Source organism: Amblyomma americanum, chromosome 11 (assembly GCF_052857255.1).
Source record: "Amblyomma americanum isolate KBUSLIRL-KWMA chromosome 11, ASM5285725v1, whole genome shotgun sequence".
NCBI lineage: Eukaryota > Metazoa > Arthropoda > Arachnida > Ixodida > Ixodidae > Amblyomma > Amblyomma americanum.
This window is the reverse complement of record NC_135507.1, coordinates 5,135,107-5,153,292: the sequence shown is the minus strand read 5'-3', so window position 1 is coordinate 5,153,292 and position 18,186 is coordinate 5,135,107. Positions and strand designations below refer to the sequence as shown.

Here is an 18,186-nt window from a genome sequence, read left to right as displayed (position 1 = left end):
AGAAATTAAAATGGAGTTATTCGTAACTTCATGTCCGCATTTTTCGCAAACAGGATGATCTTGTATTGTCAGCAGGAAATTGTGTGTGACGTGCGTGTGTCCTATACGAAGACGGCAGATAATCACTTCTTTAAAACGTTCCTGGTGGGTGCAGGACTTCCATTCACTTATAACTGGTTTTACATTGTGTAGTTTGTTTTTTACATCGATATCTCACGCGGGCTGCCATTTCTGTCTTATTTTACGCTGTATTATGTTAGTGCAATCTTTTAATGAAATATTTACTTTCTTGATTTGCTTGTGAAGTTCTTGAGCAGCGCAGAAGTCTGCTCTATCGTTGCCTATAATTCCGATATGACTCGGTAACCGGCAGAGTTTTACATTTTGTCATTTAGCTGTGGCTATTACTATGTTGTGCATGATATCACCAAGTATAGGAATGACTGCATTTATAGAGGGGAGAGCTGCAAGTTAACTAAGGGAGTCTGAGTAACTAACACTGTTTGTGAGGTTCTCTTTTACTATTTGTTAAATGGCTACAAACACGGCGTAACATTCGGCAGTGAACATTGATGCACACTGCGGTATCCTCGCTATATGATTGCAATGCCCTTGTACGACTGCACTTCCAACGTAAAAATCGGTTTTTGAGCCATCTGTATAAGAAGCTGTGCAAGTACTGTATTTTTCCTGGAATGCCAATACATTATTGTATTATATGCTGTGGTGGAGTTTGTATGCTGCCGAAATGTGTAAGAGTGAGATCACACATTTCCGGGAAATTGTACCATGGCGGCAGTGTATCTCGTCTTCCAGCAATGCCAGGCAGTGTGTCCAGTACGCCAAGATTTTGGCACATCTCTTCAAAACTCAAGAGCAGTGGCCTGGTACTTTGCAGTTTGTTGTGAAACAGTATTCTGGATGGGCACTTTGTGACTATTTCGTGACAGATGTGTTTAAGTAGTGAACAGATTTTTAGAATGTAGGAACACGTGAGCATCGTTCTGTTGTCTGTAAGTGATGGTTCGTCCGTTTCTACATACATACTGTTTATGGGCGACGTCCTGTATGCACCAGTGGAAAGACGCAAGCCTAAATTATGTACTCGATCTAGCCGTTTAAGATACGATGGCCTCGCTGACCCATATATTATACATGCGTAATACAGGGTGGAGCGGACTACAGAGCGGTAAATTTGTAAGAGACGTCCTATCGGCTCCCCAGTGTTTTTTCGACAGCACTTTAGGTATGTTTAGGGATCGAGAAGCTTTCTTTTTCAACGCATTTATGTGACGTAGGAAAGTGAGCTTTCTGTAAAATGATATACGAAGAAATTTATGCTCATTTTTCACTGGTAACTCTATTTCGTTCAGATGTAGGGTGGGATCTATATGTATGCCTCGTCTGAGTGAGAACAAAATTGCCACCGATTTCTGTTGGCAAAACCGGAAACTTTCTGTCCGACCATGCTTCCAGTTAATTTATTATTTGTATTTGTCTTTCACATGTTGATACATTGGAGGATGTACAAGCTATTTGAAGGTCGTCCACATAGACCGAGCACATAACGGACCTTGGGATTATTTTCTCAAGAGAGTTCATTTTCACAACGAACAGAGTTGTGCTTAAAATACACCCCTTAGGTACTCCGTTTTCCTGAATGAAATTCCTCGAAAGGGTGGTACACAGGCGGACATGAAATGAACGGTTAGATAAGAAGTCTTTTAGGCAGTTCAACATTCTTCCTCGGATGCCAAGCTCGGTAAGGTCTTGAAAAATACCGAACCGCCAGGCCGTATCATACGCTCTTTCTAAATCGAAAAATACAGCGAGACACTGCTCCTTATGAACGAAAGCTTCTCGAACAATATTTTTAAGTCGGACTAGGTGATCTGTCGTGCAGCTTCCCTTTTTAAAACCACAATGATGGGCATCAAAAAGTTCACAGGATTGAAGGACAAACGTTCATCTTGTATTAAGGACACTTTCAAAGGATTTTGCGAGGCAACTAGTCAGGGCTAAGGGTCTATAACTGCTAGGGGAGGTTGGGGTTATTTCAGGTTTAAGGAACGGTACAATCATAGTTTTTTTCCAGGCTTCAGGTATTTTCCCCGAAACCCATACTTTGTTAAAAAATCTTAATAGTGCCTCTGCAGCATGCTTGGACAGATGGGCAAGCATTTCATAGTGTATTTGGTCGGGTCCTGGAGCAGTTTTCTTTCCGGCAGACAGTACTGCGTTGATTTTTCGTAGAGTATTAAGAACATTGTATTTTTCATTATCACCTCCACTTGTTGGCAGCCTTTGTTTTTCGGCTATATTTCTGTGTTTTAGAAATGACTTTGTATAGTGTGATGAACCGGAAACTACAGCGAAGTGCTCCTCCAATATGTCTGCCTGTTCCCCTAAACACGTTTGTGTACCAGGTGTTGTGAAAACAGGAATTGTGAAAGGTGCGTAGCGGCCATTTAATTTTCGAACTTGCTCCCGCATTTTTTTTTCATGTGGTTGAGCTGTTTATAGAAGAGACATAAGTTTGCCATAATGTTTTCTTGGCCCTGCGCCGGATACCCGTTGCATGTACTCTTGCCTTTTTGAAAAAATTAAGGTTCTCATGAGTTCGGTATCTGCGAAAGACTCCCAAGCTTTATTCTGCAGTTCTTTTGCCTCCTTACATTCTCGTGTGTACCAAACTTTGTGGTTCTCGCGCACCACTCCTGTGGTTTTTGGAATTGATACATGTGCAGCAGAAAGAATGTATGTTGTGAACATTTCATTTATCTCATCTATGCTGTGTTTTTCTAAAGTTATATCCTTTAAACTGGCTTTTTTTAAACTATGCCCAAAAAGCTAAATGTAGTTTCCGACGCCGCGGTTTTGTTGGAATAACTGTTGGCAAGGATGACCGACGTATTATAACAGGGAGATGATTGCTTCCATATGGATTGTCTAAAACACTCCAGTTGAAATCGCCAAAAAATGAGGGTGAACTAAAAGACAAATCTAAAACACTCATTTTCCCCTAGGATGGGGAACAGTATGTGGGTTTACCTGCGTTCAGCAAACAGACATTAGTGAATAGAATAAAATCCTCGATGAGCTGCCTTCTAGCGTAAGTTTTCTCGCTTCCCCAAAAACGAGAATGTGCACTAATGTCGCCGACTAACAGGTATGGCTCTGCTAGCTGCTTTAAAAGACCCTCTAACTCAAGGAGTGTTATTTTCTGCTGTGGCTCAATATATACAGAGCACACTGTAATGGTTTTATGTGCAAGCAGAGTGGCTGCTACAGCTTCAAGTCTTGTTTTTAGTTAAAGCTCACTAGCCAGGACACCGTTTTTCACTACAATTGCCACACCTCTTGACAGCCTGCTCGCCTGTTTTCGGTCGCGGCGGAAAACAGTATAAATCTTAAGGAAATTATTGTTTTGAGGCCCTAAATTTGTCCCTTGTAGACATAACACAACAGGAGCGTGTGCTCCTAGGATATCTTTTATGTCACTGTAGTTATTCATAAGTCCTCTACAGTTCCATTGCATTATGAAAGCCATCTTAATTTTGTTTTCCTATGTAGTAAAAACTATATCAAGTTTTTTATTTCGCGTTGACTCGGAGCCTGTCGTTTTTTGACCGATTCAGAGAGCTCCACCGACCACCTGACGTGCATGGCACGGGGCGGCCGTGGGTCGTGTCCATCGCCTCCGCAGAGGCGCTGGACGACCTTGCAGAGGGCACATGGACGTTGGACATTGATCCGTGGGAGGAGATCTTGGGGGCCGCGGACACAGGGGTCTGCGAAGCCTCTTTGCGTTGGCGGAGTAGTGTTACCTACTCCACCTGGGGGCACGAATAGCCCCGCCACAGGATCACAGCGAGTGACCTGGGCAGGTGCTGAAGCCTGTTGTGGTGCGCCGCGCCCACGCACCACATCGGCGAAGTTTGTTTTTGCTGTGAAGGAGAATGTGCTTGTTTGTGTGCATCGCCTTCTTGGCTCTTTGAAAGAAATGTTTTCAGTAGTTTTGAGTGTGATTATTGCTTTTTCTTTCTTCCAGGACGGACACGCCCTGGAGTATGCAGCATGGTCTCCCTCGCAGTTTGCGCAGCGTGGGGCGCCGTCGCAGTCATCAATAGAGTGATCTTTTGAAGCACCATTTGTACAAGTTTTACGACCGCGGTAACTCACTGAACCGTGGCCGTACTTTTGGCAGTTAAAGCATAGTCGAAGATTAGGAATGTAGGGTCTCACATTTTTGTTTAGATAACCCACTTCAATTGAGTCTCGGAGAGTACTATGTGCAAATGTCAAGATTATGTGGTTTGTTGGGATTTCTTTGCCCTCTTTTTTTTTATCCTGTGGCCATCAACGACGTTTTGTTCAGCAAGCCCTTCTTTGATTTCTTGTTCAGTGAGGTGCAGAAAATCATTCACTGCAATTACACCACGGACTGTATTGAGAGATCGGTGGTCAGATATGGATACAGGGATGTCACCCGTGGACACAATGTTGGAAAGTTTTGAGCGTTGTACGCTATCTCGGAGTTCCACTGAGAGTTCTCCACGGGTCATTTTTGTAACCTTGTAGCCAAAGCCCAAGGCACCCGTCAAACATTTTTCTACAATGTATGGGGAGATTCTAGCAGATTTATCAGTTTGTTCACTATGAATCACCTGAAACTTAAGGAAACTGATTCTTTTTTTTTCATGAAATTCTGAGTTCCCTCGGTCCACCATCTCTTGTGAGGGCGATCAGTTGCTGAGAGAAGGTTAGGCATAGAATATGTGTGTTTTTCGGCTACGGTGCCAGCCACCCACCATGGAGCCCAACTTGGGGACAGGACAAGAACTTGCAATCAAGTCCTGCCCACGCCAGCTGTACACCCTAACTATAACCAAATATGACGAAACTCTGGGTAGTTGGTCACACAAGGTTAACCCTCACCGCCAGCAAAAAAGGAAAAACCAAGAAGTGAGTAGGATATAGGAGACTTGTGAGAAAGAGATAGGAAAGTAAATGGTGGAGGGGAGGATCGGAAGAGGCGACTGCCAATTTCCCCCGGGCGGGTCAGGCCGGAGGTACCGTCTACAGCAAAAGCTGTGGAAAGACATGTTTGAATGATTCGTTATTCACCAGATGTTTTCTCCTGCGCACTCTGTCATGGGTTATGAAGACTTCAAAACCAAAGACCTGCCGGAAGGAAAAGGGATTGGCCTGAACATTCCTCATCATGGACCCATTTGAAAAGAAAAGTGCAGGAAACACATGATACTGCGTCCTGACACATCCACGTCGAGCGAAGAATACAGCACATTAAGTGTTATCACATCCTTGACCGCCTCATACCGCTATCCTTTGGTCCACTGAAAAATCAGATATGGGGAATCTGTGCAGTGCTAAGCAACATGCAAAGTCCTTTGATTGTATAATGTTAAGGTTGTGTCTGTCATGTGTTCGATTATCGGTTTTCTTGCATCGTGTGCATGTAAACGGTTGTCTTTGTATAACGCCTTTCATATCTTTTATACTTTTTCTTCAACTTTTATTTTTGTAAAATTATGAGACAATGTGACTGCTTTTTTTTTTCGAATAGTAGAAGATATCTTAAAGATTTTTCTTGTACTGCTGTCGGTGTTGCCTGCCGCCGGCTCCCGGGCCTCGTCAAGTTGTCCCTACAGCTTCTTGCCTAGGAGACAGTCAACATTGCAAAGTGTTGAAAATAAAGGTTAATTGAATTGAATGACAATTTTCAGGTGTTCACTTGAAGCATGCCTGAAGCTGATGCTTTAGCTTCTTTACTTGAAAGACAGCAAAGTGTTGAAGCAGAAACTGTCCAGCGCACTTGCCATACTAGGTTTTCACGGGCGCTGTTATCAAGGGATGCCCGAGAGTGAAGAGCACGTTTCCTTCTCACTTTATCGTCCGTCCAAGCGAGCGGCGGCGCGCCGGCAGCGCGCCGATAGCGGAATGCAGCTGCTCCTGGCCCATTCACAGTGGCCTGAGGTTCTTTTGACCATGACTATACTTATGGTATCAGCAAATTTTATCTCTTTTTGCTGCTGCCCGATGGATTCATTTGCAGCATGGCCGTCACAAACCATTGAGCTGCGGGGAACAGCTTCCACGTACAGGATTTCGCCTCGGAACTCGCTACTACTGAGGCGAATTGGTCGGGGACAGGTGTTTTGGTGCCTCTGAGAACCCCTTTTCTTGGAGCAGCGCCACAATTCTCAGCATGGCTTGAGAATTACTGCAGACATACTATGCAGCAGCACACTCACACTGGCCACCAAGCACATTGCCTTGCCCTGACCAGGCTGCTGAAACGCTGGCTGTTTTCCTTTGACTTCTGTAGCAGCTGGCCTTCACGAATACCACGCTTTTCTTAAACAGTACCTGCATCAGCATTTCCAGCGTGACTAAGATAGGCTCATCTTCAAGAATCTCAAAAGATAAAAACCAGAACGGTGAGAACTAACAGGTACGACTGAGCAGCTCGCAGTACTGCTTCGCACTCTCGCCCTGTTGTGGCCTTACACTCGTAATGCACTACCTGCTGCCCACAACAGTAAGCTCGTTGTACACTATACCAAACGATCATCAGGATGATGTAGCAAATGTAGTGAGCCGATAGCACTCGAACGGTGTGTTGTAAAACAAGTGGAGTGAAATCTTATCACAGCTGTCTTACTAGACGTGCCGTGCTTGCGCTTATGCAGTTCTCGTGTCCACTCTGCTGCGTTCGAGCGGATGTATCGGCAAAATTTAACGCCTGCTTCAGAATTTCCTTATATTTGCCCCTAAAGGCTACACTCGATCGGTTTCTGGGCAAGCGCGAGTGGGTCGCATGCTCCCAGGAGCTACCTACCCTTCACGGTGGGGTTACACAAAGTACACACCACGAGGTATACGCACTGCTTGAGAACCAACAGAACAGGACAACAAACGCATACGACGCGCGCAAGAAAGGTCGGCAACACTCGCAGCTTGATCGTATTCAATCTTGCTCGTACTTTTTAGCCTGTAATTCCAAGCAGCATTTAGAAAAAAACGCCTGTGTGTCAAATCTACACTGCAGCCGGCACAGAAAGAACAAGGCTGCGTGGCGTGTTTCGGAGCCACCTTATCTGTTCGGTTTTAACAGATGTTAGCGCGCCAAAATAAAAGAGCAGTTACTTACGTTGCGCTGGAAAAGTTTGCGAACACAGACGATGACACGACGTCGCTCTCGGTGGCAAGCTTGCACGCCTTTCGTCGACACTTCGTCGTCGCAGTCACCCGCGGCACACACGCACACTGCGAACCAGCGGCAAGTTCGCGAGGCTTTTTTTCCATGCACTCACTGGGTAAATGTTGTCGCACATTTCCACGAAGTCCTCTTCAAAACATTTGCAGCAGCAGTGGCTTAACACTAACATCCAGCGGTGTATTCGTCTCGGCGCACGGCACGCACCACGTGCGGGCGTGACGAGAGGATTGTGAGGCTACATCCAATATGGCGGAAGTCTTCCCAGGGTGCTTTTCGAACCCGAAACCGAAACCGCAAATCACCGGCCACAGAACGCTCTTTCCGCTAGACGCTTTAGATGAGCTTCGCGTGCCACGAGGGGGTGTTGCCCGTCACAACGATAAATAGCGGCCACCCACGGCGAAGAGGCAGCCCAGCGTTATCACTATCAACATCATCGTTCCGGACGCGTCGAGCAAAACGCAAAGGTGCAGACTGTTTTTTTTTTCCTGAACATGCAGAAGCGCACAAGAATCCACGCAGTACTTTAGCGCTTTACGTTTCGTAATTGCAACCCTTTTTACCCAGAGGGCACCGCCTGGCCTCAAACGCTGGGGTTTACGGTATTTTTTTTTTTATTCGAGAACTGTGCCATGAGGCATAAGTTGAGAAAAGGGTAAGGAATGCGGGAGATAGAAAGTTAAAAGAAGGAGTGAAGACCCATTGCGCTGAGGTAGTCGCGGAGGTTTCCGATGAAATGATTGTTCATAGTCCACTTCACATAGTCACGTTCGCGGTTCCACCGCAGGCCCACCTCCCAGAGGACTCGTTTTCTACTAGCAGCTGTCGCTGGGCACGTCCACAACAAGTGGCGCACATCACGATGGATGGAATGGATGGATGGATACGGCTGAACCCTTTAAATCGGGCGGTGGCTCAAGCCACCTAGCCATGACATGAAATTTTACTCTTGTCTTGATTTTAGCCACCAATCAGAGAACCTTCGCTTGGTTACTTCTACTTCGCTTACAATCTACTTTCCCTTCACTGTCCTTAAACCCTAATGCCTTGGATAAATCAGCCCCGCTGCTTTCAAGTGTAGGGTGAAGCCCTTTACAGAAAACTATCAAGTGTTCAGCCGTTTCCTCCTACTCTCCGCACGCAATGCACAACGTGTCTATCTCGTGGTGCCTGACTCTATATGTCTTTGTCCGCAAAACTCCCGTCCTGGCCTCAAACAACAAAGAGCTTCCCCTAAAATTATCATAGAAATTCTATTTGGCAATTTCCTGCTTAAAGACGCTGTATGTTCCCAGTGCCGATTTTGTCAGCATCCCTGTTTTCCACAAAGCTCTCTCTGTTTCTTTAACCTTTTTCCTAACCGATAATTACTGATTTGCCCCCTAACTGCGGTCCAGATATTTGCTTGTCAATTTTCTAGTTCGCTTTCTCTATTTCGTGCCAACATTCCTTATGTGCAGGTATCTGAAAACTTTTCTAGCCCACTGCTTTTCTCCCATTTTTCTCAATCGCTCCCCAAATGCTATCTTACTGCAAGCTTCTCTGCTCTCGAACGACGCCCATCCCATATCCCCCTGTACCCTGGCTGGCTGGATGGATGGGTGGATACGGCTTAACTCTTTAAATCAGTGGTGGCTCGAGCCACCTAGCCATGACCCAGAGAAGACGGTAAATGATTAGAGAAAATTATTCCGAACAGAAAAAAAACTGGAACTGCTGTTTTTCGTGTTCAAGATCACACGCAACAATGCGCAAGCATCAACGTTTCTGTGCATTATTTTTATTGAATTAATACAAGCATTCAAGGGTTAAAATGTTCCTAACCCACAGCTAGACTTGTTGGTGACTATGAAACAGATTGAACCAGCGTGCTAGAATTTTTTTCAATAATAAACACCGTTTTAATGAGGTTCATGCTTCATGAGGATTTAACATCCCAGAGCGACTCAGGCTATGAGCGACGCCGTAGTAGAGGGCTCCGCAAATTTCGACCACCTGTGGTTTTTTAACGTGTAGTGACATCGCACAGTACACGGGCCTCTAGAATTTCGCCTCCATCGAAATTCTACCGCCGCGGCCAGGATCGAGCCCGAGTCTTTCGGGCCAGCTGCCGAGCGCCATAGCCACTCAGGCACGCAGCGGGACACTGTTTTATTGTGTTAGTGATGCTATATATGAGCCACACGAATCGTCGATATACTGATGGATAACACTTGCAATTTATAATGTGAAGAAACACAAGTTCCGGTGGGCAGTCAGATTAATTGAGAGTCGTTTATCTAAAACGATTACACATTTGGCTGTGGAAAGCTGTGCTGTGCAGTTCAAGTAGAGATCTACAGAACATCTTTTCGTCTTTGAATGAAGTATTATAGGCAGGCTGAGAACACGTATTTAATAATGTGGCTTCCACAATGGGTAGCTGCTACCACAGGAGGCATCGTTCAGCATGTGGCAAGCGCATACCACTTCCCTCTTTGCAGCTGAAGGTAGCAGAGAACTGCTCCAAATTCTTGAGGGGAATGTTGACCCTAGAAACAGGTAAACAAAAGAGATTAGTTCAGTAATACACTAAAATGCCGCCAATTAGGTAATTTTAAAGGACGCTAAGAAAAATCTGATGTCGTGCGTTTGCTTTGAAAGCTTGACCGTTTCATTGCCTTCTTCGGCAAATTTATCGGTGCGAGTTCTGGATGCATGCTTGTTGTTGCACGCTCGACGCAATCGGTTATGTAGTTCATGGCATGATAGTCTAACAGCAATAGGATTTCGTGGCAAAAGTAAACTACTACGAATAACAGACTGCGAACCTAGGTTTTCTCGAAGGAAATACTGTCATAAGCGAAAGATACAGGTACGAAAGTGGTGTAACATTATTTCTTGTGGAAAAAAAAACAAATTTCTCGCCGCCCCTAGTAACTCCCAGTGCGACATATATTGCAGGGCATGCAGGGCATATTCTGTGACGGACTAGGTAGGATCATTGTTTTCGTGACAGCAGAAATGGGACGATTACATAAGAGAAGAACAAAACAAGAGGCTCAATCTTTTGTTTCTCTTCTTAAGTCGCAACACGCCCTTTCGGCTCTTACAAAAGCTATAGCCCAGAAAAAATCGATCTCAGTTCCAGCTCTATATCAGAGGTAGCGCTAACGTTGAGAAGAGCATAAGGCTGAGTAACGTAAGGTAAAAGCGCCTTATTCTTCTGAAACCAGTAAGATACCCCGACTCAAGAAGAGTAACTGCCAGGAAAAAGCTCGAAAAACTGAATCCGAAGTACTACGTTTATACGCCGTACGCCAGCATAATGAGGCATAGAATGTATAGATTAGTGTCTCTTCTTTTACGGGCATTCCTTGCTGCTTGAGTAGTTAGTTATAGGCAGCACTGTCTTGGCCTATCTTTAGGCTGCCATTTCGCTTCAACGCGTTGAACCAGTGTGGTTTGTGTGCATAGGGACCACAATTCCATCGAACGAAATTACTCTTCATTCGTCGTTATACTCCAATAAGCAAATACACAACAATACAGACTTGTCGGGAGACCAAGCCAAGTACCATGAAATGCCACAAAAATAACAAAACAAAGCGAACGCATTAGGAGCGTGCGCTGACTTGTACTAAACGTTAGTCCAAACTGGCAGATTCACATAACAAGCTTATACCATTTCAAAAAAGAAACAGAGAAGTTGGAGTGAATGAGATTCCTCTGTAAAGTATGCTTGGATATTTTGAAGGTGTAGCTGGAGCATTAGCTTTCTCTAATTTCTTCAGGCTATCTAGTCTGTGTACATTTGTCGGCTTGAAAGCGAAAACCTGAAAGCTAGTAATTCGGATGATTAGCGCAAGCAACTGTTGCACACGCTATGAATGTTGCTGCCTCGCATGAGTGCGTCAAGATAGCGGTTATGTTTTCACAACGTGTACTTTTATTGCGCTAGAAATGTGTTAGCACTGATTTGAGCATATTATCGTGCAGCGCGTTCGCAGGCAGCGTTTCGAAATCGTTCATCCGTTTGACCCGCCGCTAGTTCGTAGCTCTTGCTTCCCGCATACGTGCAGCTTTCCGACGCTCCGTCACGGCTGCATCCCTGGCCTTTCCGCGAGGCGACTGATGTGATACGTCGCCGCTGGCGGCTTTATCGTAATTGCCACGATGGCTATAGCGTAGGCGCGCAGGCGGCCGCTCCATCCAGCTATTTCATTATGTTTTGTTGTCAGGCATAGGAAAGAAACTTGGCAGTATTTTGTTGAGCACTGCCCCGAGCTCCACCAGATAACGGCGAAGACAGCACGAGGTGCGAGACATGGGCTATATGCACGCGATGGTCACGTGATTGCTAAAGCGCGATTTTGACAGCGGTATAACGAGACGCGTAGGCGGGGAAACCATCCTGTGCCCTGTTTATAATTCTGGCCCGGCGTTTCGTTTACGGTGTTAGTACAATTACTGCAGATTGCAAATGTATCATGTAGAGCAACGCTTAAACGTGTACCGATCAGTAATTCGTAGAAAAGACCAAAAGTCACACTTTAAGTTGCCCAATATGCAACGAGCGATCGACAACTCTCTTAGTGAACACGCAGAAGGTCTGTTGTCTCAAAAAGTGCAAAAGGAAACAATATTCTCGCTGGATTTGTTTTTTGAAGTCCAAAAAAAATTTACCTGGGTAATACTCGCGAGGATGCACTTCTTTTTTTCTCTTTTTTAATCATGTTCGTCTTCTAGCAGCCTTCTTTAAAAGCCAGTCTTCACTGTACAGTAACACTTAGCTGGAAAAAATAAGCTTCAAAGTGCTGGCAAATGAAATAAAACATCACCATTTCTTCAAACTATTTCAAGCGTATTTTCAACTTAAAATTTGAGGAAATAGAACGTAATGCGCCAGCAGTTCTCTTAGGCCTGGTTTTTGTATTGAACGTGCAGTGCATTCATGATCAGCTGCAAATTCTAACTGGCCTTTGATGCAGCTTCATACTGCATGTGGATAAAAGACATTCCTTTTTCGTGCAAATTAATTTTGGGAGAGTTTGACATTTTGAAACAAACAATGCCCGCCGTTTCAGAGCTTCAGTAGGCTACTGACAGGAGATACTGAACGAATTTCTGTTGAAAAGATCAAGCAGATAACAACACCAAATATCAAATTCTAACAAACTGTTTGGCTATACAGAACTGATTCTTGGAGCGGTAAATTTCGCATGTTGGCGAGCGTGTTACAGAGAGAAAAGATGCGGCCACAAGAGAGAGACAACAAAATGCGCTAACGATACAGACAGCATACGTCGTCATAGGTGACCTTTGCACCTATGTAAAATAAAAGGCTTACTACTTGGCATACAGCGTTTGCAATAAGCAAAAACTCTATAACGTGGACTTGCATAAGCATGTTGAAAAACGCGCTACGTATTAGAAATGACATTCAATTATTCAAGAAGATGTTATCACACGAATAGACAAATACATGACAGAGGGTCAACGGACAGTACTTACCATACAGCGTACGTCGGGAGGCTGATGTTCAATGCATGCCTTGCCTGAGAACATGCGCTCTCTGTTACATTAGCACTGTGTTCTCGTTGTCTTACGATTTCGTTCAATGGACTACGACTTCGTCAATTCGCTTTGTTTGCTCAACGCATAATGATGCTTTCTAGCAACTTAATTTGGAGGCCTCGAGTAGAGCGCAATATTTCATAATGTTTACTACTGGAATGCGAGCAATTTCTGCAGTTCTGTCAACGCATAAACCAGTACACAGTGATATGAAGCCGCGAAGGGGAGCAAGAATTTTGATGTCTCAATGTCCGACCAACAACCGCTGTTGTCATCGCCATCGGCAGCCTGACTACGTCCACTGCAGGGCAAAGGCCTCTCCCACACCTCTCCATTTAACGCTGTTCTGGGCCAGCTGCGGCCACCTCAGCCCCGCGAGCAACCGTTCGTCTCCTCGTATTTGCACCATGCACTGTCAAAAATCTCGCTCGCGTCAATGTTTTCCTAGTCCACGTGACAAAAACCGCTCCAGCGTGTCCAAGGTGACGTCTCGCCAGAGCTGCGCATTGGGGCTGACCTTATTTAGTGCGGGTAGGCCCATCGTCAAGCCTTCTATAGGCCTTTTGGCTGCGCTTAAGACACCTCAGTGATGTTAAATAAAGGTGAATTTGCTTTACCTCTCCATATCTAATAAAAAAACAACATGCAAATTCGCACGACTCTGTGCCGAAAAAAACACACAACACAAACACCTACTATAATCCCTTCACCAGATTCCAAATTATTGTATTTAATGTATTTCTACGGTTCTGTTTATTTTTGCTAGGCGAGTACTTTCACAATTGAATACTGACATTCCATTCCTGCCTGTAATCTCACTTTAAGGAGAACGCATTATGGGACACCAGTAAAGCAACTTCAGTGCGGAACCCATATTCTATTCATTATGTACACACAGCCTTATTACACCTGAGTACAATAAATCTGATCTGACATCATTTATTTGACTCCGTGCTTGCTATGGCGTCCTTCTTGAAAAGAAAGTAGCAAGAAAGCTTATAGACAAGAAGGCAGTCTAAATGTTACCTCCTCTGCCAGATACTGACCTGTACTTGTTGGGACTGTGGACATGCTCCGTGATCTTCTCTACTGTGTATGATGGTTGCGAGTTTTCACACCACGCCTGCGTTAAGGTCGTCGATGTCGCATTTTGTAAACGGTAGATCACTGAGGAACACGAAAATTGTTCTAGCAGGTCATAAATGTCGCAATTAGTTAGTGAATCCCAAGGGATTAAAAATTTAAAGCAGCCGGGTGGAAACAGGAAGCCAAGAAGGAGAAAGGCCAAAAGAGAAACAGCAAAACAGGAACAAGATTCTTATTGTAAGCAGGCTCGAATCCAAAGGGAAGCAAAATACACAGGAACACTTAAGTCCAATAGGTGTCGGCAATGTGGTAGCATAGGAAGCTGTTGATGGCTTTGCCGGAACTGACTCGTGGGGTTTGTGAGACGCAAGTTGCTCTTCCCGAGCTCTTCCCGTGCACCACCTTTCACAGCTGGCAGGTGGAGGCTCGCACCGATGGACCTGGTCTGGTGACGTTAGTTCCCTGCAGTCAATGGTGATTCTCCTGTCTGGGGACGGTACGTCCCTCGAGCCAAATGGATTTCTCCAATGGGATGACGTCACTGATAACGACCCTGCCCGTCAGCCAATCAGGATTGTTCTGGACGACGCCGGACGGCGCCGCGTTTTCGTTCGGGAGAGGGTTTTATGCTATCGCATAAAATTTTAAGCCGTTCTGGGTTCAGACTGGCGGCTGCCATCACCTGTGGCTCAACGCCTACACGGCTGTGTGGAAAAGAGACTGGGCGGATCGACGCCGGATAGGTGAGGTTACGAGAGAAGGCAACGTGCAAAAAAAGTACCGGAGTTAGCAAGCCAAAACCAGAAATACGCCCAATCTACTGGATATGAAACTGAGCTTCAGGCGTAATATGGCCAGTAATGCATTGAGCACAGTTCTCTTGCTCTCACTGCTCCGTGTTTATTCTTTCAATCATTCTGTACTATCTCCAATATCACACTGCAATCTTTTATTGATTCAATCATTCATTCAAGAAATCAAGAAACGCTAAGGAGAGTAATGGCAAAGGGAATCTAAATCTTTAAAGGACACTGGTCTTCTGGGTTATTGCTAGTAGATAATTTACTTTTCATTATGAGACAAAAGTGGAGCTGTTGCGACACATGCATGGCAATACGACCTGCACTTGAACACCCCCACCATTTCCATAATAGCAATAGTTAAGGCTGTGCTTCAATGAGCGTCCCTGTTTGAAGAGACGTGCGCGTGCAACCACCTGCGGGTCCTTGCCTAGTCTGAGCCAAACAGAGATATATCTCATTATAAAATTACGATGCTTTGTTTTTGCGCTGTTAGTTTCTTCTACAACTATCACAGGCTACGTATCTAATAATACAATTAATGTGGCGCACAAGACGGCACAAAAAACTCACTGAGAGAGCTCAAATCGGCGCTGTGTCTGTTGTAACGTTCTTTTGCCGTCTTTCGCGCTGTTGTCATTGCGTTAGGCGTGGACCTGCAATCTTCCTTATTGCACGATACATATAGTATATCAGGCATAATCACAAAGTTAGCTCATACCAATGCGTAAGATATGAAGAAAAGCTGATCGCGGTTGAAGTTCCCCAGGCCGGGAAGGGTGACTTCTTCAAAGTCTGGCACGACCGACTGGAGCGTCTGCAGGTATGAAACGACTTCATTGCATTGGTTGGAAAAAGAAGCACCAAACGAGTGTGCTATTCTGGCACACCGGCAACAGAAGGACGGGGGAGCACAGAATTGAAATAGGAATTCAGAGAGAAAAGTACAAGCGAACTACAACCCGCCTGGATGGCTCAGTGGGTGGGGTGCTCGGCTACTGAGCCGGAGTACCCGAGTTAGAACCCGGCCGCGGTGACCGCGTCTCGATGAGGGCCAAACGGAAAGGCGCCCGTGCATAGTGCGATATCAGTTCTCGTTAAGCTTTCCCAGGCGGTCTTCACTTCTCTCTTCTTTCGATCCTTACTTAATTCTTTTCTGAAGGCCCGGTTGAGGTGTCCACCAAGAAGTGAGGCTGTGAGAAGTGAGAATATGCCATTTCGCTTAAAAAAAAAAACATCAGAAATACGAATTTTGTAACTGTTTGACCGATTTCTTAAGGAAAGCATCAATCTGGAGAGAACGTACATAATTTAGGACGAAAGACTACTGTAAAATATATTGCATCTGCCTGTTTTGATTTCTTGGTTTCAGTAACTCGGCAAGTGGGAACCGATGCACTTTGCGTACTTTTACCGTAAGCGGCAATACCATTACTGATCACATGGCGGAAATAGCACGCTGTGGATAAGGGCAAGAATCGCTGACTTACAGATAGACTTCACGGTAGTTCGTGGTTGATGCGTGATGTTGGGGAAATAGCACGGACACAGGACGTAAGACGCAAGACTTCGTACGTCCTATGTACGCGCCGTTTTCTCAACATTGCAAAAAAGGGCGGAGATATGACGGACTGCAGTTGCTGCTGGTTGTAGAGAGCCTTCAGTAAGCTAGAATGGAAGGAGCTCTGTGGTTTTTGTGAGATTAATACCGAACATTCAGAAAAAAGAAACGTCTAAAATTTTGCAATATTCTGCACCATACTCACATTAAAATTACGCACGTTAAGAACTATTGTACTCACGTAATACGCCGCACGAATGCCAGCGTTGTCGGCTATGTTCTCCCCGAGTGTGGCGACTCCATTCAGCTGAAAGTAGCATAAAAAAATTATTCCACCTGAGCTTACCGGCTCATGGCATTATTCAGCAAAAGCTGATTGACATTAGCGGCCGAGAGGTCTGGAGTGGCAGGCCCATTTTGATGTTTCACAAGCGACTACCCGGTTGGGCGTCTCACGGGCCCTTCTTTTTGACTGCGCACTCATCGCTCTGCTTAAGTCCTCGCCTTTCCCCGCCGAACCTTCTTGACGTTTTTGTCGACGGAGTCAAGACACTTGCGCTTGTGGACACTAGGGCCACCGTTTCTGTTATTCACGAAAACTTCTGTCGCTCGCTTCGCAAAGTTACAACCCCATCTTCTGGACTCTCACTCCGTACCGCCAGCGCCAGATACTGAGCTGCCTCACCAATGCTGGCCTTCAACTTAATCTCAAAAAATGTCACTTTGGTGCCCGGCAGCTGACAATACTCGGCCACCTCGTCTCCAAAGACGGCGTCCTGCCCGATCCTGACAAACTCCGTGCTGTCGCTGACTTCCCTAAACCGACTTCTACAAAACAAGTGCGCCGATTTGTGGGTCTCTGCTCCTATTTTCGGCGATTTGTTCCCAATTTACCCTCCATCGTCGCGCCCCTGACGAAACTTCTTAATGGTCCCGCCGACCTGTCTACGTGGGACTCGGCCTGCGACGACGCTTTTGCTGCGCTCCGTCGTTTTCTCACCTCACCACATATCCTTCGACACTACGACCCCAGTGCCCCTACTGAAGTGCACACCGACGCAAGCGGAATCGGCCTCGGGGCTGTCCTTGCCCAGCGCAAGCCCGAATTTCCTGAATACGTCTTGCGTACGCCAGCCGTGCCCCCACCAAGGCTGAGTCGAACTACACCGTGACGGAAAAGGAGTGTCTCGCCGTAGTGTGGGCTCTAACAAAATTCCGCCCATACTTATATGGCCGCCCGTTCACCGTCGTAACCGATCATCACGCTTTGTGCTGGTTGGTTTCACTCAAAGATCCCTCAGGGCGCCTAGGCCGCTGGGCCCTCCGTCTTCAGGAATTCGATATCACCGTAGTTTACCGATCGGACCGCAAGCACTCCGACGCCGACGCCTTGTCCCGCTCCCCACTGCCCTCTCCTGCACCTCTTCGCCAATATCTGCATCCCTACTCGCAGCGCTCACTACCATGGACATGCCCCATCAACAACGCCAAGATCCATGGATTTCATCGTTGCTCGACGTACTTCGTGCACCCTCTACGGCCTCCTTCCCTCGCGCACTTCGTCGCCAGGCTTCCCATTTTGCCCTTCGCGACGGTCTTGTGTACCGGCGCAACTATCGTCCAGATGGCCGCAAGTGGCTTCTCGTGATTCCCAGACATCTCCGCACTGAGATCTGTGAACACCACCATGCCGATCCTCAGAGCGCTCACGCTGGCTCGCTGAAAACGTACGAGCGACTACGCCAGAGGTACTATTGGCGGGGCATGTACAACATCGTTCGTCGCTACGTTCGCTCCTGCACGGCCTGTCAGCAGCGGAAGTCGACGCCTCGCCTTTCGACTGCCCCGTTACAGCCAATACCGTGTCCGGCTCGCCCTTTTGATCGTGTGGGCATCGACCTATATGGGCCACTTCCCTTCACGACCGCTGGGAATCGCTG

At 46.1% G+C, this 18,186-nt stretch overlaps 2 protein-coding genes across 4 annotated transcripts in view; both read right to left on the bottom strand.

The window, feature by feature from the left end:
* The window catches only part of LOC144110550 (uncharacterized), a 47,662-nt gene extending 40,331 nt beyond the window's left edge, over nt 1–7,331 (bottom strand). The window contains exon 1 of the mRNA XM_077643564.1: nt 7,175–7,331. The gene's annotated coding sequence lies outside the window, so the exon portion shown is untranslated. The remainder of the gene's footprint in view (nt 1–7,174) is intronic.
* A 2,052-nt stretch (nt 7,332–9,383) lies between these two features.
* Nucleotides 9,384–18,186, bottom strand: part of LOC144110021 (neprilysin-1-like) — a 41,776-nt gene continuing 32,973 nt past the window's right edge. For 2 of the 3 annotated variants that reach the window (XM_077642823.1, XM_077642824.1), the window contains 4 exons: nt 16,488–16,553; nt 15,407–15,502; nt 13,846–13,922; nt 9,384–9,774 (listed from right to left, as the gene is read on the bottom strand). In XM_077642823.1, the coding sequence (XP_077498949.1) occupies nt 9,669–9,774; nt 13,846–13,922; nt 15,407–15,502; nt 16,488–16,553 (345 nt within the window). In that variant the 3' untranslated portion in view covers nt 9,384–9,668. Of the gene's footprint in view, nt 9,775–13,845; nt 13,923–15,406; nt 15,503–15,830; nt 15,879–16,487; nt 16,554–18,186 lie in introns of those variants that run through there. The other variant, XM_077642826.1, reaches the window with a different exon arrangement.